The sequence below is a fragment of the Oncorhynchus keta genome, chromosome 19 (genome assembly GCF_023373465.1).
Source record: "Oncorhynchus keta strain PuntledgeMale-10-30-2019 chromosome 19, Oket_V2, whole genome shotgun sequence".
Lineage (NCBI taxonomy): Eukaryota > Metazoa > Chordata > Actinopteri > Salmoniformes > Salmonidae > Oncorhynchus > Oncorhynchus keta.
The window spans coordinates 47,743,434-47,768,584 of record NC_068439.1 but is presented as its reverse complement, the minus strand read 5'-3'; the positions used below and the strand labels follow the sequence as shown (position 1 = coordinate 47,768,584).

At 43.0% G+C, this 25,151-nt stretch overlaps 1 protein-coding gene across 1 annotated transcript; it reads right to left on the bottom strand.

Annotated features, from left to right (window-relative positions):
• Window positions 1–1,361: 1,361 nt before the first annotated feature.
• LOC118397776 (protein lin-9 homolog) lies at window positions 1,362–25,151 on the bottom strand. Its single transcript, XM_035792653.2, has 13 exons — window positions 25,128–25,151; window positions 21,655–21,759; window positions 15,248–15,378; window positions 15,067–15,162; window positions 4,412–4,560; window positions 4,070–4,203; window positions 3,644–3,769; window positions 3,370–3,471; window positions 3,195–3,275; window positions 2,933–3,058; window positions 2,448–2,630; window positions 2,270–2,364; window positions 1,362–2,124 (listed from the first exon to the last, which is right to left on the bottom strand). The coding sequence occupies exons 1-13, from the start codon at window positions 25,134–25,136 to the stop codon at window positions 2,016–2,018; spliced, it is 1,446 nt and encodes a 481-aa protein (XP_035648546.1). The 5' UTR covers window positions 25,137–25,151; the 3' UTR covers window positions 1,362–2,015.

The window sequence follows — 25,151 nt, the reverse complement described above, 5'->3', positions numbered from 1 at the left end:
GGATAAGCAATTTCAACTCTGCAAACCCCACGAGGCCAAGAGCGGATAGCATGGCTTTGCTGACCCATCAACCAGCAGTAAATAGAGGTGCCGGAGAAAGTGTACTCTGACACCAAATACCCTGACATCTACTGCCGCGAGAGACTTGAGGCTCTCACTGGCCTACCAGAACCCAGAATTCAGGTAAGGCAACACATTTCAAGTCGGTTAAGACACAAAACAGTTTCCATGACAACAAATTGGTATTGGACTACTAGCCACTAAACCACAACTTTAAAATGCAATAAGGTGTGGTTACAGAACCGATGAGCCAAATCCCATCACCAGGAAGGGTTGCCTTTGTCCATGAATCTCAACGGTGTTGCTGCCAACACCCCTGTGGCCCCGTTCACACAACCCTATAACCTAATGCCCCAAGAGATTCAGTCAGGAACTAATTCAGACCACCACTTCACACCCGGGTGGAAGAAACGTGTGAAGGCAACACTACCCAGGAACACGGGCAACCACATACACTCGACTATCATTTGTGTTTATGATGCCAGGGAGGTGAATAGGTGCAAAGTTGAGCAAATGAGACTCGACGAGTTGAGCATTGCGGTTCCGTGCAACAACACTCATCTGTATCACAAAGAAAATTGACATTACATCAAGACTTTAAACAACATAAGCGTTAGCACAGGGCCAAAACATGTCCTGGTTGAATATGACAACTTTCCCTCAAATGAAACCATTGGTCCAGAGATGAGTGGTAATCCCTCCAATTCAATCACAGAACAACTTCGGCAGGTCCTCTCCAAAGCATGTTAAGTCCAGCATCCTCAAGTGAAGACCAGACACCTTTGGCCACTCCTTTCCGATTTGTGCCAGAGAGGAGCAAGAGTATTCTGATGAGATTCAGAGTGGGAAAATAGTGCCATGTCTGGCTTTTGAAATTTTATGTACATTTTCTGTCACAGCAACAACAAAAAGTGGTGGGTTCTTAATTAACTTCAAAATGAAATGATGTAAGTTTGTTATAAATAAACACTAGTATATTTAAATAAATATTTTAATTATCTTCGTTTGCAAACATGCAAAATAAAATATATACGACATTTAATGTACCAGCACTGTGTACAAATGCATGTAATCAGTTTGCTTTGCAATATGTTTAATACAAAATGACAGCAAGGAATATTTACAATTGCCCTGGGGCATTTCCATATACAGATTTACAAAACCAATTATGAAATGGAGAAATTCTGGTAACAAACTTTACCAACTCAGTTTTGTGTTTGAAATTAGGTTTACATCAGTGATGTAGGCCTGATGTGAGCTTTCAGCAACAGCAATGCCCTGTTCGAGACTGTCAAACCTCCTATTACAAAAATCTCTTCAGTGCACACAAAATTACAAAAGCCATCTTTGAGTATGTTCCAGAAATGTTGATGATAAATCCTAGTAATCATAAAGGCATTCTATATATATCCACAATAAAGAAAATGTACAAAACATTCTTTAGCCTCCCCTGTGCTTACTACCAGTTGAGTAAAGGAACACAAAACATTGACTCAAAGGGAAGCTCCAAATGGTAAATTGTTATATCACTCAAAAATAAATAAATAAATGTGGATTATTATAGAAACTGTTTAACATACTGTTTGGCCCATGAGACTATAGAATCATCTACAACAGGAAATGTGCGTGAATTCCCGCAATGACCAAAATCTAGTTTAGAGACCAGGGCAATTTTTTGACATTAAAATGTCAGTTTTCATTATAGTAAACAAATCATTTTCAAAAGACATCCACAATAAAAGTGGACGACAGACTGATAAAAATCAGGATATTTCCCCACAACCTAAAAAATACATGTTGAACTAGATCATTTCAGTGGGGCCTTTCTTGGAGGGAAGTTAGGGGATCCACAAAGGACATCTTTTCTTTCAGTCATTCGAGATGGTGTGTGTGTGTATGTTCCACTTAGTTGGTGCTGACCAGGCTGCTCTCTGTGTGTGGTAATGATGCCGGCTTCAGACCGTGTTGGTGTTGTTGGCTGCAAAGGCATGCAGGTTTCCCAGCTGACTCAGGCCACTCTGGATGTGTGCTACATGGATCTCAACGTTATTCTGGAAGCAACTGCACATTTTGACCATGTGAACATGCACCCGTCATCTTGGCCATATTTATAGACCTTTCTCTGAAGACTTCTATCACCGCCATCCATCTCCCTGCATAACTCTAAATAGGACAAAACATTGGGGCAGAGAATGAGTGTGATATGTAGAGGTTGGAGGGGTCTATTGAGCTCTTTATGTCATTCAGAGAGTCCGTCAGTGATTTAAATTCAAAGGAGTTCAGGTCTCCTCCCTCAGCCAGACACTGGAGCACAAACAAATACATGATCAGGCAAACAAATAACTTGAGTAGGGTTGTGAGGCTCTGTGTGTGTACCTTACACTAACCTTGATCTGAAGCAACAAGGCGGTGAGGCCTGAGATGAGGTGAGTGAGGCTGGAGCTAGAAACACACTGCTGGTCGTCGCGGAGGGAATTGGTCCGCTGCACTATCTCCTTGGCCTCTTCCTCACAGTGCTGACGCAGCTCTGTGGGCCGGTCTGCAGGTGCCATGCCCTGATCTGGGGCCAGCTAGATAGGGCGCAGGGACATAGATACTTAGATTCATGTTGTTGCAAAACTGTTCTGGGAGCAGCTGAAGAGAAAGAAGTTCATATAAGCTTTGGAAACAAAAACACATTTTATTTACATTATTATTAAGACGCCCTTTCGCTGATGACAATCTAAAACAACTAATTGCTGATGTTTTGCTAGTCTTCGGTATGTCTTCTCACTAAGTACCCTCACAAGAGGCTTGGCTACATGCTACACATTTTGCTGCAAAACTATCAAATATAGCCCATTTATTTGATGAGCCTGAAATAAGTCCTCACATCGCAGCAGAACTGCTGGACCTCGTGCAGCACCTTGTTCAGGTCCTTATTGAGCTGCTCTAGCTTCAGGACTGTGGTGGCATAACGCTTCTGGAACTCCAGGCCTATAGGCATTGAGTATGACTTCTACAAAGACAAACACACATATCAATGTTAATGTTATGTTTACTCTTTGTCACTTATTTCCAAATTTCTTTGACTGAATATACTGTCTTGAAAATATTCTGTTATAATATTGTTATAGAACTATCTATGACCATACCAGTTTTTCAGCCTCTGAGTTCATATCTTTCAAGTGCTTGATGTGTTCCTTCTTGATCATAAGGATCTTGGAAAGCCTCGTCTAGGAGATAGAGGAGAGGGAGAGATTTTAGTGGGACATATATTTACACTATGATATATGATCCTAGAGGCAAAGCCAAGACAGGAACACTCACCACTTGAACAAGGAACTTGACAGGGAATCCGCCGAGTGTATCCCCTTCAGCTCCGGAGAGTTTGCTTTTCCATGGAGACTGGCTGATGAGGGGGTCATTGTCCTGTCACAGAATTGACGTGTCAATTCCAAATAAACAAAACAATATTAAGGGTCCGTCATATTCATCATATAGCAATAGAAGTACATGAAGCATTCCCCGTAATCTCACATGATCACAAATAAAACTGGAAAGGCAATTATAATGTGCACTGAAGCCCTTGTTTCATGCTTACCATGAGGACGGGTGTGGTGGCAGAGGGGTAAGTTTCCCTAGGTGGGGTCATGAAGTTCTGGAAGCGGGATGGTCTCTGTTTCTGAGCAAAGGCTGAGATGGGCATGGTCTCGTTAAGCTCGTTACTCTGGAGAGGGAAGAAACACAACAGATATTTTAAATCAACTCTAGCTGGTAATGCAATAAATCACCATGGTATTGGCAATATCTTGTAATGTTCCCTCCCTTGCTGCTGATTTTCCGAAAGCATATGAGCGTGATCGAGGAAGAAAAATGTATCGTCTTCTAGGTTGGTAATGCTTTCTTGGGGCTTGGTCAAAACTGCTAGTGATGGCCAAAGACTTATGTGTTTGTGATGTCTGATGAGGTTTGAATCCCGGTTCTAACATAATGCTGAATGAGTGTTATGAAGGCTAGGCAGGCATACCAACACTTCGTAGTCAGGCACAGTGTGTGTGCCCAGCCCATTCCGGTCAAAGGTCACACGGTAAGTGGCAGCGCCTGTATCCACAGCATCAATCTGCCCAGTGAACAGGCCGTCATGGACTCCCCTGAGACGAGCTGGAATACACACAGACATCATCAATACTCAAAGCTGGCTGCACATACAAAAACAAGGAAATCTAATCTGGAGATATTTGCAGGTGACTTTGGTTGCTATGGCTACAGGTTTGTGGATATTTTACAGGTGACTATGATAGCTACTTTTAGGGTAAGGGCTGCTGATATTTAACAAGTCACTTTGGTTGCCATGACAACAGTGTTGTACCAGTGACTTTGGTTCCTATGACAAGCGGCAGGGGAATCTCATGGGGGAGGTCTTTGCAGTGTGACACGTCGGCAAGCTTCCTCTGCTGCAGCAGACGCATATTCTGCCTCAGTGCAGTCCGCTCCTCCGAAAAGAATGCAGATGAACACCTAGAGGGGAACATTTAAGTTAATTACAGACACAAATAACTGGTACACTTGGTGTGCATGAAAAAGAAAACCCCAAAAAATGTTTCATTCGATTCCATTGCATTGATATTTCCCAGAGATTCCATGGTGTCCATAAAAAGAAGCCAGTTCAGAAAGGGAACCTGAGTGCCGACCTCAATCACGCCTACCTTACTTGGTGGCCCACTTAAACTGACCGGTTCTGCTCACACATCCTGCTACTGCTAGTATGCTGCAGCTAGCGGTTCATCGCCATGCTGCCACTTTATGATACATTTTCTTAGTGAATGCTCGCTAGCTGTGTTTTAACCTCACACGCATGGTTCAATATGCTCATGATGAAATGTATGGCTGCTGCGGGGGATGTCATTGATTGTGAGGATCAACTATGTTGCTGCATGAATGTTGTCCATCAATAGCCAGCTACAAACTAGCTAGCTTAGTATAATTAGTCGTCTCGGGAGTAGCCTATCGTATAGCCTACTTTGTTCCTGCTGCTTTTCTGCTCTATGCATAGTCACTTCACCCCTACCCACATGGACACATTACCTCGACTAACCTGTACTCCCTGTGTATAGCCTCGTTATTATTTTATTGCGTTACTTTTAATTAGGTAAATATTTTCTTAACTCTTTCTTGAACTGCACTGTTGGGCTTGTAAGTAAGCATTTCACAGTAAGGTCTACATTTGTTGTATTTGGAGCATGTGACAAAGTTTGATTTGATCAAATCAGGAGTGTCTGCTAGCACATTTGTGCATACTGTTTCACGAGTCACACTATTGGCATACATTTTACAGCATAGTTTCAGACAAAGTAGTTACATTTACTTCATCCTTATCTGCAGCAGTAGGTTTAGGCTGATTTATTAGCCAGGTTTAAATCATGCATTTTACATATGTAGTCCTTCCTGTCGGTCCATCTTTGCATTCTATTAGTATTATTTGAGTGACAGTTTTGTGACTCTATTCTAATTCTATCATATGCTTTTGTATGCTAATTTTAGTGATCGTTTCATTCTAGTAATCATGCATTCGCTAATGTTATTAATTAATTTAGTTCTATCAAGCGTTTTAGGCTTCAACTCTTATGCTGTGGGGAATGATAACACATTCAGGTTGTAGCTGATATTCTTTGCTTCATTATCTACACACAGTACTGCATAAATGGAATGGCTGCCGATATTGCATTCATGGGAGCATGTGCATGGTTTGGCTCCGTATCCATGATCTTGTGCTAATTCATGCATTGCTTGTTACATCTTGTATGATCTGCACATAGTCGTTATGGCATGGTTGCTATTATTGCTATTGCCAATAGCACACGATGTTGTGGTGACAGATGCCAACACTGTCTACCCCTTCAATAGCATCTGCTTGGAGCATCGCAGTACGATGGCACACATAATTTTAGGATAGTGGTAAACAAGTTTACGTGCATTATCATGCATGCTTGTACATGGTGCGTATGCAAGGCATCTAATACCCTGATGCCGCTCACACTGCTACAGTCATTGTAGTGGAGCATGACTCATATCTACCACCGTTGTGCTGGCCCAAATGCTGCGGGCCGCTACACACACTGTTCAGCAGTCGACCAGCGTGATATCTTGTGCTACTCGGATGGAGTAAGGCTGTCGTCAGCTAAACTTTCCTGGGTCTTTCCATCATTAAGAATATTTTCAGAGGTAAAGCTTCATTTGAAATAGTTACTACTGCCTAACCCAAACCATAAGCTTTCTTTCTCAGATTTCAAGTTCTCACCGTATACCTTAGTGGGGAAGCTGACGCTTTATAGCTGTGAGATGACCAATTAAGGCTTGCTATAGTTTCAGCTGTGTTGGATGAGCAGTTGATACTAGCATTACCTAGCATGCGGTTGGCTTGCTGAACACCCATATGGCGATTAGCTGTTAGCGATCAAGCAATATGCTGTGACAGTATGGAATTTGAAATCATGGTAATTGGCCAGGCCAATGTACACAGTAACAGACATAACCGTTCAAAAGAACCACGTGGCTTTTCATTGCAACTTCACTATAACCATGACACTTCATTATTATCAGTAGCATTTGATTAATATTCAAGTTATAACCTCTAAATATTATTTTAATATACAAATTAATAAAATGTCAGATTGGAGAGGATTTTGAATTTTGACACACTAAACCATTCATACTAAGTCCGATGCGTTTTTCCCTCCACTTTTCAGAGCATTTCGCATAACGTCACTAATGCTGCTGTGGTTATTCCATATGGCAATATGTTGTTAAAAGTGGTAAGAGGGGACACAGTAATGAGATCAAATGATATACTTCCGGAAAAATATGCTACTGAAAATATTAGGATATAGGCTAAGTATCCGATAGGATGAATCATGAATTTTATTGAAACGCAGCTTGGCTACGTTTCATTCAATTGCATCCCATTTAACAAGAGAGCCAATGCAAAACTGGCACCTGTCGTCATTCCTTGCATATATGCTGACCCTGCAAAAAGAGATGAAGTCCAGACAGTCTAAGCTATTTTAGAAAACTTTATGAATGGACATAGAGAATGAGTGAACTTATACATGCACACCGACCCACCTAAAAGGACTCATCATTCAAAGTCACCTGCAGTGCATCACACTCAAGAACAGTGCCTGCCGTACCTTCAAATCCTTTCTGTAGGAGAATATTTTTTTGTCTACATTATAGGATAACGCTAAATCAATGTAGCCTATCATATAAATTGACAAGGAAATGTTAAGGGAGATATATAAACTCAGCAAAAAAAACTTCCCCTTTTCAGGACCCTGTCTTTCAAAGATAATTCGCAAAAATCCAAATAACTTCACAGATCTTCATTGTAAAGGGTTCAAACACTGTTTCCCATGCTTGTTCAAGGAACCATAAACAATTAATAAACATGCACCTGTGGAACAGTCGTTAAGACACTATCAGCTTACAGACAGTAGGCAAGTAAGGTCACAGTTATGAAAACTTGGGACACTGAAGAGGCCTTTCTACTGACTGAAAAACACCAAAAGAAAGATGCCCAGTGTCCCTGCTCATCTGCTTGAACGTGCCTTAGGCATGCTGCAAGGAGGCATGAGAACTACAGATGTGGCCAGGGCAATACATTGTAATGTCCGTACTGTGAGACGCTTAAGACGGCGCTAAAGGGAGACAGGACGGACAGCTGATCGTCCTCGCAGTGGCAGGCCACATGTAACAACACCCGCACAGGATCGGTACATCTGAACATCACAACTGCGGGACAGGTACAGGATGGCAACAACAACTGCCTGAGTTACACCAGGAATGCATAATCCCTCCATCAGTGCTCAGACAGGCCTACAAGCCCTATTGCAGACAGTTGTAAGGCAGGTCCTCACCAGACATCACTGGCAACAAAGTCGCCCATGGGCACAAACCCACCGTCGCTGGACCAGACAGGACTGGTGCTCTTCACTGACGAGTCACGGATTTGTCTCATCAGGGGTGATGGTCGGATATGCATTTTATTTTATTTATTTAACCAGGTAGGCAAGTTGAGAACAAGTTCTCATTTACAATTGCGACCTGGCCAAGATAAAGCAAAGCAGTTCGACAGATACAACGACACAGAGTTACACATGTAGTAAAACAAACATACAGTCAATAATACAGTATAAACAAGTCTATATACAATGTGAGCAAATGAGGTGAGAAGGGAGGTAAAGGCAAAAAAGGCTATGGTGGCAAAGTAAATACAATATAGCAAGTAAAACACTGGAATGGTAGTTTTGCAATGGAAGAATGTGCAAAGTAGAAATAAAAATAATGGGGTGCAAAGGAGCAAAATAAATAAATAAATTAAATACAGTTGGGAAAGAGGTAGTTGTTCGGGCTAAATTATAGGTGAGCTATGTACAGGTGCAGTAATCTGTAAAATGCTCTGACAGTTGGTGCTTAAAGCTAGTGAGGTAGATAAGTGTTTCCAGTTTCAGAGATTTTTGTAGTTCGTTCCAGTCATTGGCAGCAGAGAATTGGAAGGAGAGGCGGCCAAATAAATAATTGGTTTTGGGGGTGACTAGAGGTAGGATGGTCAGTTTTACAAGGGTATGTTTGGCAGCATGAGTGAAGGATGCTTTGTTGCGAAATAGGAAGCCAATTCTAGATTTAACTTTGGATTGGAGATGTTTGATATGTGTCTGGAAGGAGAGTTTACAGTCTAACCAGACACCTAAGTATTTGTAGTTGTCCACGTATTCTAAGTCAGAGCCGTCCAGAGTAGTGATGTTGGACAGGCGGGTAGGTGCAGGTAGCGATCGGTTGAAGAGCATGCATTTAGTTTTACTTGTATTTAAGAGCAATTTGAGGCCACGGAAGGAGAGTTGTATGGCATTGAAGCTTGCCTGGAGGGTTGTTAACACAGTGTCCAAAGAAGGGCCGGAAGTTTACAGAATGGTGTCGTCTGCGTAGAGGTGGATCAGAGACTCACCAGCAGCAAGAGCGACCTCATTGATGTATACAGAGAAGAGAGTCGGTCCAATAATTGAACCCTGTGGCACCCCCATAGAGACTGCCAGAGGTCCGGCCAGCAGACCCCTCCGATTTGACACACTGAACTCTATCAGAGAAGTAGTTGGTGAACCAGGCGAGGCAATCATTTGAGAAACCAATGCTGTCGAGTCTGCCGATGAGGATGTGGTGATTGACAGAGTCGAAAGCCTTGGCCAGATCAATGAATACGGCTGCACAGTAATGTTTATCGATGGCGGTTAAGATATCGTTTAGGACCTTGAGCGTGGCTGAGGTGCACCCATGACCAGCTCTGAAACCAGATTGCATAGCAGAGAAGGTATGGTGAGATTCGAAATGGTCGGTAATCTGTTTGTTGACTTGGCTTTCGAAGACCTTAGAAAGGCATGGTAGGATAGATATAGGTCTGTAGCAGTTTGGGTCAAGAGTGTCCCCCCCTTTGAAGAGGGGGATGACCGCAGCTGCTTTCCAATCTTTGGGAATCTCAGACGACACGAAAGAGAGGTTGAACAGGCAAGTAATAGGGGTGGCAACAATTTCGGCAGATAATTTTAGAAAGAAAGGGTCCAGATTGTCTAGCCCGGCTGATTTGTAGGGGTCCAGATTTTTCAGAACATCAGCTGAATGGATTTGGGGGAAGAAGAAATGGGGAAGGCTTGGGCGAGTTGCTGTTGGGGGTGCAGTGCTGTTGACCGGGGTAGGAGTAGCCAGGTGGAAAGCATGGCCAGCCGTAGAAAAATGCTTATTGAAATTCTCAATTATGGTGGATTTATCAGTGGTGACAGTGTTTCCTATCTTCAGTGCAGTGGGCAGCTGGGAGGAGGTGTTCTTATTCTCCATGGACTTTACAGTGTCCCAGAACTTTTTTGAGTTAGTGTTGCAGGAAGCAAATTTCTGCTTGAAAAAGCTAGCCTTGGCTTTTCTAACTGCCTGTGTATAACAGTTTCTAGCTTCCCTGAACAGCTGCATATCACGGGGGCTGTTCGATGCTAATGCAGAACGCCATAGGATGTTTTTGTGTTGGTTAAGGGCAGTCAGGTCTGGGGAGAACCAAGGGCTATATCTGTTCCTGGTTCTAAATTTCTTGAATGGGGCATGTTTATTTAAGATGGTTAGGAAGGCATTTAAAAAAAATATCCAGGCATCCTCTACTGACGGGATGAGATCAATATCCTTCCAGGATACCCCGGCCAGGTCGATTAGAAAGGCCTGCTCGCTGAAGTGTTTCAGGGAGCGTTTTACAGTGATGAGTGGAGGTCGTTTGACCGCTGACCCATTACGGATGCAGGCAATGAGGCAGTGATCGCTGAGATCTTGGTTGAAGACAGCAGAGGTGTATTTAGAGGGCAAGTTGGTTAGGATGATATCTATGAGGGTGCCCGTGTTTAAGGCTTTGGGGGGTACCTGATAGGTTCATTGATAATTTGTGTGAGATTGAGGGCATCAAGTTTAGTTTGTAGGATGGCTGGGGTGTTAAGCATGTTCCAGTTTAGGTCGCCTAGCAGCACGAGCTCTGAAGATAGATGGGGGGCAATCAGTTCACATATGGTGTCCAGAGCACAGCTGGGGGCAGATGGTGGTCTATAGCAGGCGGCAACGGTGAGAGACTGGTTTTTAGAGAGGTGGATTTTTAAAAGTAGAAGTTCAAATTGTTTGGGTACAGACCTGGATAGTAGGACAGAACTCTGCAGGCTATATTTGCAGTAGATTGCAACACCGCCCCCTTTGGCAGTTCTATCTTGTCTGAAAATGTTGTAGTTTGGAATTAACATTTCTGAATTTTTGGTGGTCTTCCTAAGCCAGGATTCAGACACAGCTAGAACATCCGGGTTGGCAGAGTGTGCTAAAGCAGTGAATAGAACAAACTTAGGGAGGAGGCTTCTAATGTTAACATGCATGAAACCAAGGCTATTACGGTTACAGAAGTCATCAAAAGAGAGCGCCTGGGGAATAGGAGTGGAGCTAGGCACTGCAGGGCCTGGATTCACCTCTCCATCGCCAGAGGAACATAGGAGGAGAAGAATAAGGGTGCGGCTAAAAGCAATAAGAATTGGTCATCTAGAACGTCTGGAACAGAGAGTAAAAGGAGGTTTCTGGGGGCGATAAAATAGCATCAAGGTATAATGTACAGACAAAGGTATGGTAGGATGTGAATACAGTGGAGGTAAACCTAGGTATTGAGTGATGAAGAGAGAGATATTGTCTCTAGAAACATCATTGAAACCAGGAGATGTCATTGCATGTGTGGGTGGTGGAACTAATAAGTTGGATAAGGTATAGTGAGCAGGACTAGAGGCTCTACAGTGAAATAAGCCAATAAACAGTAATGGACAAGACATATTGACATTAAGGAGAGGCATCCTTAGTCGAGTGATCAAAAGGGTCCAGTGAGTGGAGAGGTTGGTTGGGGGTCACGGCGATTTAGACAGCTAGCCAGGCCATCGGTAGCAAGCTAGCATAGGATGGAGGTCTGTTGTTAGCCACCTCTTGCGTTCCGTCAGTAGATTAGTGGGGTTCCATGTGGTAGAGGGGATTAATCCAAATCACACAACAACAAAAAATAAAAACAATAGATAGTTATAGAGGCCCAAGAAGAAACATAATAATAATAAATAAATTGTCCGATTGTCTATTCTGAGAGCAGCCGGTAAGACCGCTAACGGTTAGCAGGCCGCAGATGGGTGTTCAGGTAACGTCGCGACGGAGGAGCCAGCCGGATCTCCTTCGGGTAGATAACGTCAGCAGTCCAGTTGTGAAGGCCCGGTGGGGCTCCGCGTAGGCAGTAAAACGGGTCCGGATAGGTGACTGCAGCCCAGGAGTGATTGACGGAGCTGGCTAGCTCCGGAGTAATTGATGTTTGCTCCGGAATCGACGAAAGCCGACAGTCACACGGATAGCAGCTAGCTAGCTGTGAGATCCGGGTATGAATGTCCAGAGAGCAGTTGAAATCCAGGGACATGGAGAGAAATATTGGTCCGGTATGTTCCGTTCCGAGCTGCGCCGTACAAAACTGGCGATAGATTTTCGAGCTAAAGGATAGCTGATGACCACAAACAGTGGTTAGCTGAATACTAACGATTTGCCAGTAAAGAAGCTAACTAGCTTCTGAACTAGCTTCTGAACTAGCTTCTGGATGGATTAGCTTCTGGCTAGCTTCTGGCTAGTTTCTGGCTAGCTTCTGGCTAGCTTCTGGCTAGCTTCTTGGAGGATTGCAGATTTGAGGTAAATAATACTTATTTATAAATATAAATTGGTGAGGCGGATTGCAGGAGAGTGTTTTGAAGATGAGTTGATGGAAAATAAAAATAAAATGTATGTGAAAAAAGTTTAAATATATATATATATATACAGGACACGACAAGACGAGGACAAAAGACGTCTGAACTGCTATGCCATCTCGGAAATATATCGTCAAAGGAATGAGCGTTACACCGAGGCCTGTACTCTGGATCAGGATCGATTTGGAGGTGGAGGGCCCGTCATGGTCTGGGGTGTCACAGCATCACCAGACTGAGCTTCTTGTCATTGCAGGCAATCTGAACTCTGTGCGTTACAGGGAATCATGTGGTACCCTTTCTGCAGGCTCATCCAGACATGACCCTCCAGCATGACAATGCCACCAGTCATACTGCTCGATCTGTGCATGATTTCCTGCAAGAGAGGAATGTCAGTGATCTGCCATGGCCAGCGAAGAGCCCGGATCTCAATCCCATTGAGCACATCTGGGACCTGTTGGATCGGAGGGTGAGGGCTGCAAGTCCGGGAACTTGCAGCTGCCTTGGTGGAAGAGGGGGTAACATCTCACAGAAATAATAGGGCAAATCTGGTGCAGTCCATGAGGAGGAGATGCACTGCAGTACTTAATGCAGCTGGTGGCCACACCAGATACTGACTTTTGATTTTGACCCTCCCATTTGAACAGGGACACAATATTCAATTTCTGTTATTCACATGTATGTGGAACTTGTTCAGTTTATGTCTCAGTTGTTAAATCTTATGTTCATACAAATATTTACACATGTTAAGTTTGCTGAAAATAAACGCAGTTGACAGTGAGAAGACGTTTTGAAACAGTTCTGACAGGCATGAAGATTTAATTGACAACTATTAGAAAATAGACAAATGCACACAACCTGTCCATAGTCTAATGATCAATTTAGTGAAGCAGTGGGTGGCTATGATGACACTACATTTTAATTTAAGTGAGCACTTTATCTAAATCTGTGGAAACACTTACTGATATTTTTTGCATTAATATATTAACTTCTAATTTACACATCTTGGTTTTCTTCACTGTTCGCTTCATGCGCAATTCACGTACTGAATCTCCACCGGCCTCTCTCTAGCTTTTAAACGAGTAGTGTATATATAGACAATGAACAGCAATATAGTTTGAAACTTTTTCTAAAAACAAATAGGCCTAGTTACACTTTTTCTAAAAACCCAGAATCTCTAGTTGCACAGCTAGCCTTAGACCACTGCGCCACTCGGGAGAGCCATGTCCTTTCTCTTAGTTGTCTGTTTCCTTGCACTCGTTCTGTGAATGAGCTTCTGAGGAGGCGAGGCTAATCAGCCGTGTCGACGCTCCCAACGTGGGTAGGAGGGCCGTGTAGACAACCGGTGACTTGAAAAGAATAACTGGGTGGTCCTGCTTGAATTCACCTTCCTAGATACAGTAATCAACCATAGCATTGATGGTTAAACGGTTCCTTTGTCTTCCTCAAACTCGTGTTGCATTTCGCAGCTGCAGCGCATGGTCAACTTAGTCTGATATGTAAATTCTTAGCGTACATGTTTTATACCCTCGGGTCAAAAGGGCCGTTTCCGTCTTTATGACATGCTCTCTGGGTTCCCTGGTTTGTAGCTAGTTACAAGGAAAGGTATTAGAACTTACTATGATCTCGTTTAGACAACTAAAATCACAGTTCTCTTTGATCTGGATATTTTCTACACAACAAAAAGGATGTAAACATCATATACAAATAATAACTCTTCAAGTAACGTTTTTGTTATAACGTCTTCATTTAAGTTTTAATGACAGCACAAAAATCGACATTCATTTTCATATTCCATCTATCATTGTTTTACCACCATTTTGGCTGAAATATAATGTCCAAAGGTCAATTTATTTGATGTTCTGGCATTTTGGGCGGTAAACTCTTCCTCAATTACACAGACATTCCAGCCTCTCACGTTACAGACCAGAAGGGTTGGGCTGCTGCCTTACAATTTACGATGGATGTGAGATCATAAACCCCTCAACCAATCCCTCTATACCTCTCCACCTGTGCGGGAGGAAGAGATCTCTCTGTAGAACCATGATCCACTGTAACCTGATCCTCATAGGCCAGTCAGGACACAACCTTGATATGGTAGAATGACTTAGCTGGATCATTTGATAATATCTAAATAGTGCTTTCTGCCGTAGCTACACAGTATTCTGGCTCTGCTGTTTTGGGGGATTGGTATAGCTTACCACATTCATTGCTTGTAGTTAATTGGATATATTGATGCTGAAGGAGCAGAGCCTATATCGCCAAAACCTGCATTATTCAATAAATGGTTAAACATGTTTCTGCGTGGTGTATCATTGGTGGCTAGGGATCAGTGTTTTCCACAAGTACATAACCAGCCAGGCCACCCCCGGGTTAAACATTTTTAGCAGAAGGAGCTCTATTTTGGTGGCCTCTGGTACATTCTAATGCCTTGATTCCATCCGAAATACACAGCAAAATGATTGAACACTTTATCAAGTTTACCTCCCAGATTGGAAATATTAGTAGTGGTATTGTGTAGAAAGACACGACTTCACAATTTACATGACAGAAAATGTATGAACTTAGTGTATTTTTGTTGTTGTTTTGGACATGGTCTAGGCCTATATGATCAGGACAATGTTCTATGTAAGAGAGCTTTGAAATAAAAATCTGATTTGGAGGGCCACGCTTTGAAAAGAGAATATGCTATAATAATGAACAATACCGTCTGGGTTTTCCCATCAGTCTCCTGATTGTCCCCCACTCCCCATAGGACTCTTTCAAACACAGGCAGAAGTCATTGTCCCGTTCAAATAAAGGTCTGGAAGGAGAAAAAGTTGGCAGCGCTCAATGGAATAAAGAACTTATAATAATAACTCACTGTGAAAGTATGTAATACAGCTTACCTGTCTATGTTAGAATAAAACCACTCGTAGATGCACCATTTGTGTGCTTTTGGCAGTTTGAGGAGGTTTCTCAATCGCAGACCAATTCTCTGAGACACTTTCTTATCTGGGGTTGTCACATTAGTACATTTCTACAAGAAAACATACCAAAACAAATGAACAAGAATTAAGGTAGTCCTTAAGCCATTTTGCCACAACTTTGGAAGTATGCTTGGGGTCATTGTCCATTTGGAAGACCCATTTGCGACCAAGCTTTAACTGATTACTTGAGATGTTGCTTCAATATATCCACATAATTGTCCTGCCTCATGATGCTATCTATTTTGTTTCATGCCTCATGAGGCTGCCATCCCCGTGCTTCATGGTTGGGATGGTGTTCTTTGGTTTGCAAGCATCCCCCTTTTTCCTCCAAACATAACGATGGTCATTATGCCAAACAGTTATATTTTAGTTTCATCAGACCAGAGGACATTTCTCCAAAAAGTACAATCTTTGTCCCCATGTGCAGTTGCAAATTGTAGTCTGGCTTTTTTTACGGCGGTTTTGGAGCAGTGGCTTCTTCCATGCTAAGCAGCTTATGTCCATATAGGACTCGTTTTACTGTGGATATAGATACTTCTGTACCCGTTTCCTCGAGCATCTTCACAAGGTCCTTTGCTGTTCTGGGATTGATTTGCACATTTCGCACCAATGTATGTTCATCTCTAGGAGACCGAATGTGTCTCCTTCCTGAGCGGTATGACGGCTGCAGGGTCCCATGGTGTTTCTCATGACCGCGCGTCACGAGCCCGTGGGCTCTCTGCCAGACCTCTGAGTCATTTCCCTTTCATTCAGCCCCCTTCATAGTAGAAGCATCAAACAACGTTCTAAAGACTGTTGACATCTAGTGGAAGCCTTAGGAAGTGCAAGATGACCAATATCCCACTAAACCTTCAATAGGGGATGAGTTGAAAAACTACACATCTCTGATTTTCTCTCAGGTTTTTGCCTGCCATATGAGTTCTGTTATACTCACAGACATCATTCGAACAGTTTTAGAAACATCAGAGTGTTTTCTATCCAAATATACTAATAATACGCATATCTTAGCTTCTGGGCCTGAGTAGCAGGCAGTTAACTCTGGGCACCGTATTTTTTTATTTATTTTTATTTCACCTTTATTTAACCAGGTAGGCTAGTTGAGAACAAGTTCTCATTTGCAACTGTGACCTGGCCAAGATAAAGCATAGCAGTGTGAACAGACAACACAGAGTTACACACGGAGTAAACAATTAGCAAGTCAATAACACAGTAGAAAAAAAAAAATGGGCAGTCTATATACAATGTGTGCAAAAGGCATGAGGAGGTAGGCGAATAATACAATTTTGCAGATTAACACTGGAGTGATAAATGATCAGATGGGCATGTACAGGTAGAGATATTGGTGTGCAAAAGAGCAGAAAAGTAAATAAATAAAAACAGTATAAAAACAGTATGGGAATGAGGTAGGTGAAAAAGGGTGAGCTATTTACCTATAGACTATGTACAGCTGCAGCGATCGGTTAGCTGCTCGGATAGCTGATGTTTGAAGTTGGTGAGGGAGATAAAGTCTCCAACTTCAGCGATTTTGCAATTCGTTCCAGTCACAGGCAGCAGAGTACTGGAACGAAAGGCGGCCAAATGAGGTGTTGGCTTTAGGGATGATCAGTGAGATACACCTGCTGGAGCACGTGCTACGGATGGGTGTTGCCATCGTGACCAGTGAACTGAGATAAGGCGGAGCTTTACCTAGCATGGACTTGTAGATGACCTGGAGCCAGTGGGTCTGGCGACGAATATGTAGTGAGGGCCAGCCGACTAGAGCATACAAGTCGCAGTGGTGGGTGGTATAAGGTGCTTTAGTGACAAAACGGATGGCACTGTGATAGACTGCATCCAGTTTGCTGAGTAGAGTGTTGGAAGCCATTTTGTAGATGACATCGCCGAAGTCGAGGATCGGTAGGATAGTCAGTTTTACTAGGGTAAGCTTGGCAGCGTGAGTGAAGGAGGCTTTGTTGCGGAATAGAAAGCCGACTCTGGATTTGATTTTTGATTGGAGATGTTTGATGTGAGTCTGGAAGGAGAGTTTGCAGTCTAGCCAGACACCTAGGTACTTATAGATGTCCACATATTCAAGGTTGGAACCATCCAGGGTGGTGATGCTAGTCGGGCATGCGGGTGCAGGCAGCGATCGGTTGAAAAGCATGCATTTGGTTTTACTCGCGTTTAAGAGCAGTTGGAGGCCACGGAAGGAGTGCTGTATGGCATTGAAGCTCGTTTGGAGGTTTGATAGCACAGTGTCCAATGACGGGCCGAAAGTATATAGAATGGTGTCGTCTGCGTAGAGGTGGATCAGGGAATCGCCCGCAGCAAGAGCAACATCATTGATATATACAGAGAAAGAGTCGGCCCGAGAATTGAACCCTGTGGCACCCCATAGAGACTGCCAGAGGACCGGACAGCATGCCCTCTGATTTGACACACTGAACTCTGTCTGCAAAGTAATTGGTGAACCAGGCAAGGCAGTCATCCGAAAAACCGAGGCTGTTGAGTCTGCCGATAAGAATTTGGTGATTGACAGAGTCGAAAGCCTTGGCGAGGTCGATGAAGACGGCTGCACAGTACTGTCTTTTATCGATGGCGGTTATGATATCATTTAGTACCTTGAGTGTGGCTGAGGTGCACCCGTGACCGGCTCGGAAACCAGATTGCACAGCGGAGAAGGTACGGTGGGATTCGAGATGGTCAGTGACCTGTTTGTTGACTTGGCTTTCGAAGACCTTAGATAGGCAGGGCAGGATGGATATAGGTCTATAGCAGTTTGGGTCCAGGGTGTCTCCCCCTTTGAAGAGGGGATGACTGCGGCAGCTTTTCAATCCTTGGGGATCTCAGACGATATGAAAGAGAGGTTGAACAGGCTGGTAATAGGGGTTGCGACAATGGCGGCAGATAGTTTCAGAAATAGCGGGTCCAGATTGTCAAGCCCAGCTGATTTGTACGGGTCCAGGTTTTGCAGCTCTTTCAGAACATCTGCTATCTGGATTTGGGTAAAGGAGAACCTGGAGAGGCTTGGGTGAGGAACTACGGGGGGCGGAGCTGTTGGCCGAGGTTGGAGTAGCCAGGCGGAAGGCATGGCCAGCCGTTGAGAAGTGCTTATTGAAGTTTTCGATAATCATGGATTTATCGGTGGAGACCGTGTTTCCTAGCCTCAGTGCAGTGGGCAGCTGGGAGGAGGTGCTCTTGTTCTCCATGGACTTCAGTGTCCCAGAACTTTTTGGAGTTGGAGCTACAGGATGCAAACTTCTGCCTGAAGAAGCTGGCCTTAGCTTTCCTGACTGACTGCGTGTATTGGTTCCTGACTTCCCTGAACAGTTGCATATCACGGGGCTATTCGATGCTATTGCAGTCCGCCACAGGATGTTTTTGTGCTGGTCGAGGGCAGTCAGGTCTGGAGTGAACCAAGGGCTGTATCTGTTCTTGGTTCTGCATTTTTTGAACGGAGCATGCTTATCCAAAATGGTGAGGAAGTTACTTTTAAAGAATGACCAGGCATCTTCAACTGACGGGATGAGGTCAATGTCCTTCCAGGATACACGGGCCAGGTCGATTAGAAAGGCCTGCTCACAGAAGTGTTTTAGGGAGCGTTTGACAGTGATGAGGGGTGGTCGTTTGACTGCGGCTCCGTGGCGGATACAGGCGATGAGGCAGTGATCGCTGAGATCCTGGTTGAAGACAGCGGAGGTATATTTGGAGGGCCAGTTGGTCAGGATGACGTCTATGAGGGTGCCCTTGTTTACAGAGTTAGGGTTGTACCTGGTGGGTTCCTTGATGATTTGCGTGAGATTGAGGGCATCTAGCTTAGATTGTAGGACTGCCGGGGTGTTAAGCATATCCCAGTTTAGGTCACCTAACAGAACAAACTCTGAAGCTAGATGGGGGCGATCAATTCACAAATGGTGTCCAGGGCACAGCTGGGAGCTGACGGGGGTCGGTAGCAGGCGGCAACAGTGAGAGACTTGTTTCTAGAGAGAGTAATTTTCAAAATTAGTAGTTCAAACTGTTTGGGTATGGACCTGGAAAGTATGACATTACTTTGCAGGCTATCTCTGCAGTAGACTGCGACTCCGCCCCTTTGGCAGTTCTATCTTGACGGAAGATGTTATAGTTGGGTATGGAAATCTCTGAATTTTTGGTGGCCTTCCTGAGCCAGGATTCAGACACGGCAAGGACATCAGGGTTAGCAGAGTGTGCTAAAGCAGTGAGTAAAACAAACTTAGGGAGGAGGCTTCTGATGTTGACATGCATAAAACCAAGACTTTTTCGATCACAGAAGTCAACAAATGAGGGTACCTGGGGACATGCAGGGCCTGGGTTTACCTCCACATCACCCGCGGAACAGAGAAGGAGTAGTATGAGGATGCGGCTAAAGGCTATCAAAACTGGTCGCCTAGAGCGTTGGGGGCAGAGGATAAGAGGAGCAGGTTTCTGGGCATGGTAGAATATATTCAGGGCATAATGCGCAGACAGGGGTATGGTGGGGTGCGGGTACAGCGGAGGTAAGCCCAGGCACTGGGTGATGATGAGAGAGGTTGTATCTCTGGACATGCTGGTTGTAATGGGTGAGGTCACCGCATGTGTGGGGGGTGGGACAAAGGAGGTAACAGGGGTATGCAGAGTGGATCTCTTGGCTCCATTGTGAACTAAAACAATGATAACTAACCTGAACAACAGTATACAAGGCATATTGACATTTGGAGAGACATACAGCGAGGCATACAGTAATCACAGGTGTTGAATTGGGAGAGCTAGCTAAAAACAGTAGGCGAGGCTAATCAGCTAGCACAACAAACAGCAGGTAAAATGGCGTTGACTAGGCAACTGGGCCGACAGATAAAACAAACAAGCAGAATGGAGTACCGTGATTAATGGACAGTCCAGCGTGCGTCAGCTATGTAGCCAAGAGATCAGTGTCCAGGGGGCAGCGGTGGATGGGCAGGGAAGCTGGGCTGGCGAGTGTTATCCAGGTTCTTTTTTTTCTTTTTCTTTTTTTTCTCCAAGTATTCATCCAAGCTACTCAATACTGCCCCCCAGCAATAAGAAGTTAAAGGCACAGTCAACTAAGTGTATGTAAACTTCTGACCCACTGGAATTGTGATACAGTGAATAAGTGAAATAATCTGTCTGGAAACAATTGTTGCAAAAATGTCTTGTGTCATAAACAAAGTAGATGTCCTAACCAGTGAAGCAGGTTGAGAGATTTAAGTTCCTTGGTGTCTACATCACCAACAAACTAACATGGTCCAAGCATACCAACAGTCGTGAAGAGGGCACGACAAAACCTATTCCACCTCAGGAAACTAAAAATATTTGGCACGAGTCCTGAGATCCTCAAAAGGTTCTACAGCTGCATCATCAAGAGTATGGCAATTGCTCAGCCTCCGACCGCAAGGCACTACAGAGGGTAGTGCGTACGGCCCAGTACATAACTGGGGCTAAGCTGCCTGCCAACCAGGACCTCTATACCAGGCAGTGTCAGAGGAAGGCCCTAAAGATTGCCCAAGACTCCAGCCACTCTAGTCAGACTGTTATCTCTGCTACCACACGGCAAGCAGTACCAGAGTGCCAAGTTTAGGTCCAAGAGGCTTCTAAACAGCTTCTACCCCCAAGCCGTAGGACTCCTGAACACCTAATCAATTGGACACCCAGACTATTTGCATTGACCCCCCTACACCACTGCTACTCTCTGTTGTTATAATCTATGCATAGTCACTTGTACCTACATGTACATATTACCTCAACTAACCGGTACCCCCTGTATATATAGTCTTGCTATTGTTATTTTACTGTTACTTTAATTAATTGTTACTTATATTTCTTATTATTATCATCATCTTTTTTCTTCTTTAAAAAAAAAACTGCATTGTTGATTAGGGGCTCGTAAGTAAGCATTTTTTAAACCTGCATATTTAGTTAATATTGCCTGCTAACATGCATTTCTTAGAATTAGGGAAATTGTGTCACAACTCTTGTGTTCCGTGCAAGCAGTCAAGGTATATGGAGCAGTTTGGTCTGCCTGGCTCGTTGCGAACTGTGTGAAGTCTATTCATTCCTAACAAAGACTAATCAATTTGCCAGAATTGTACATAATTATGAAATAATATTGTCAGTTGTACAATCTAACAACAATATTTAAATAAAGGTGAAAAAAAAATATATATATATATATATAACTTTTTTTTTCTGAAATAAAAATCGGTGTCCAAAAATACCGATTTCCGATTGTTATGAAAACTTGAAAATCGGCCATAAGTAAATCGGCCATTCCGATTAATCGGTCGACCTCAAAAAGAGAGACTGCATTGCCCATCTGTATGAGCTGGAGCCCTTACCTGGGGCACAGAGGTGACCCTTTGGCTCCTTCTAGGGGATCTGGATGGGAGGCGCTGTTCCTCCTCTTCCCCGAACAGTCTGCTACCCTTGGAGCTCCGTGTCGGCTGGACACAGGGAGGGCAGGGTCAGCATATGGGTGATAATGTTCGTGTTTTAACATGTTTTTAAAATGTGCAGATAGTTTTGCTTATTAAACATTCCTACTCCATCTAAGATGAAACTGGGGCACTGATTTGTTGATAATACAAATGAAGTGTCAACATGGTAGAATTGACTGTGCAAATCAGACCAATGATGGTTATTTGAACAGAGAGACAAACTGCTCATGGGTAGTAAAAAAACAAAAGTAAGTTACATAGTGATATTATTTGACGATTATATAGACAATATCACATTCATGCCCTAGTTGGCTACTTTTCCTTCATAGCTTGTTCCCCATCTTTAAAAAAAGGTAGCCAATTTGTTTTCAGTACTTTTATTTCCATGACTGATAAAAAAAGTGTTGTTTTTTCATGGCTATCTTGTCCCTCTGCAGCAGAGATATGGTGAGCAATATGTTTGGAACACTGAATCGCAATAAAATCACAGCATTAAATTGCAATACATACAATACCAGTCAAAAAGTTCAGACACGCCTACTCATTCAAGGGTTCACATTTTTATTTTTAAAAACTATTTCCGACATTGTAGAATAATAGTGAAGACATCAAAACTATTAAATAACATATGGAATCATCAGGTAACCAAAAAAATCTTAAATATATTTTAGATTCTTCAAAGTAGCCACCCTTAGTCTTGACAGCGTTCCACACTTTTGGCATTCTCTCAACCAGCTTCACCTGGAATGCTTTTCCATCAGTCTTGAAGGAGTTCCCATATATGCTTTTCCTTCACTTTGCAATCCAACTCATCCAAAACCATCTCAATTGGGTTGAGGTCGGGTGATTGGGGAGGCCAGCTCATCTGATACAGCACTCCATCACTCTCCTTCTTGGTCAAATAGACATTACACAGCCTAGATGTGTATTGGGCCCTTGTCCTGTTGAAAAACAAATGATAGTGGGACTAAGTGCAAAGCAGATGGGATGGCGTATCGCATCAGAAAAGTGTGGTTGCCCTGCTGGTTAAGTGTGCTTTGAATTCTAAATAAAATCAGACAGTGTCACCAGCAAAGCACCCCCGCACTATCATACTTCCTCCATGCTTCACGGTGGGAACTACGCATGCGGAGATCATCCGTTCACATACTCTGTGTCGCAATTTGTACTCAGACCAAAAGGACACATTTCCACTGGTCTAACGTCCATTGCAGGTAGCCTAGTGTTTAGAGCATTGGGCCAGTAATTGAAAGGTTAAGCTGACAAGGTAAAAATCTGTCGTTCTGCCCCTGAACAAGGCAGTTAGCCCACTGTTCCCCGTTAGGCCGTCACTGTAAATAAGAATTTGTTCTTAACTGACATGCCTAGCTAAATGAAGGTTAAATGTAAAAAAAAAAAAAAAAAATGTAAATGATTTTTTTTTTTAATTGCTTGTGTTTCTTGGCCCGAGCAAGTCTCTTTCTTATTGGTGTCTTTTAGTAGTGGTTTCTTTGCAGCAATTCAAACATGAAGGCCTGATTCACGCAGTCTCCTCTGGACAGTTGATGTTGAGATGCGTCTATACTTGAACTCTGTAACTAATGGACTTATCCTGTGCAGCAGAGGTAACTCTGGGTCTTCCTTTCCTGTGGAGGTTCTCATGAAAGCCCGTTTCATCATAGCGCTTGATGGTTTTTGCGACAGCACTTGAAACTTTCCAAGTTGTTGAAAATTTCCGCATTGACTGACCATGTCTTTAACTTCTTGGTGACAGGGGGCAGTATTTTCATGTCCGGATGAAATGCATGCCCAAATTCAACTGCCTGCTACTCATCCCCAGAAGATAAGACATGCATATTATTAGTAAATATGGATATAAAACACTCGGAAGTTTCTAAAACTGTTTGAATCATGTCTGAGTATAACACAACCTATTTAGCAGGCGAAACCCCGAGGACAAACCATTGAGAATTTTTTTTAGGTCACTTTTCAATGTTTTTTCATTGGGAATCCCTTCTTGCAGTTCCGATCGATTCCACTGGATGTCAACAGTCTTTAGAAATTGTTTGAGGTTTTTCCTTTGTGTAATGAAGAAGTATGGCCATCTTGAACAAGGATAACTTGAAGTGTACTGTTAGATAGAGGCGAGACCAGAATGCTAGCTACAGTTTGTTTTCCTCTTGTATTGAACACAGAGCATCCATTCTTAAATTTGATTGATTATTTACTTTAAAAAATACCTAAAGTTGCATTACAAAAGTAGTTTGAAATGTTTTGGCAAAGTCTACACGTAACTTTTGAGATATTTTGTAGTCACGTTGCGCAAGTTGGAACCAGTGTTTTTCTGGATCAAACGCACCAAATACATTTTGGATATATATCAATGGATTTAAATCAAACAAAGGACCATTTGTGGTGTTTATGGGAAATATTGGAGTGCCAACAAAAGACGCTCGTCAAAGGTAAGGCATTAATTACATTTTTATATCAGAGTTGTGTCGCGCCTGCAGGGTTGAAATATGATTTTCTCTCTTTGTTTACGGAGGTGCTATCCTCAGATAATAGCATTGTTTGCTTTCGCCAAAAAGCCTTCTTGAAATCTGACATGTTGGCTGAATTCACAACAAGTGTAGCTTTAATTTGCGATCTTGCATGTGTAATTTCATGAAAGTTTGATTTTTATAGTAATTTATTTGAATTTGGCGCTCTGCAGAGGTTAAGCAAAGAGAAACGACAGTCCATCAATACGTTTGAGCTGTTCTTGCCATAATAAGGATTTGGTCTTTTACCAAATAGGGCTATCTTCTGTAAACCACCCCTACCTTGTCACAACACAACTGATTGGCTCAAACGCATTGAGGAAATAAAATCTACAAATTAACAAGGCACACCTGTTCATTGAAATGCATTCCAGGTGCATACCTCATGAAATTGGTTGAGAGAATGCCAAAACTGTGCAAAGCTGTCATCAAGGCAAAGCGTGGCTATTTGAAGAAACTCAAATGTAAAATATATTTTGATTTGTTTAACACTTTTTTGGTTACTCCATGATTCCATGTGTGTTATTTCAAAGTGTTGATGTCTTCACTATTATTCTACAATGTAGAAAATAGCACAAATAAAGAAAAACCCTTGAATGAACAGGTGTCTAAACATTTTACTAGAACTGTATATAAATCGTGAGAATCGCAATACATATCATACCAAACAAAGTATTGTGATAATATCGCATCGTGAGGGCCGTGGCAATCCCCAGCTAAACTCATGGGAAGTGCTGATAAGAATGTCAGTGCCGACTTAATCAATAATGGTTGAATTACCAGAGATAAAATCCATATGAGCCCTAAAGAGTTCCAAGGCATAGACGGGAGGAAGGGCTACATTGATCATCTCACCGTTTCCATGGACACCAGGGTGTG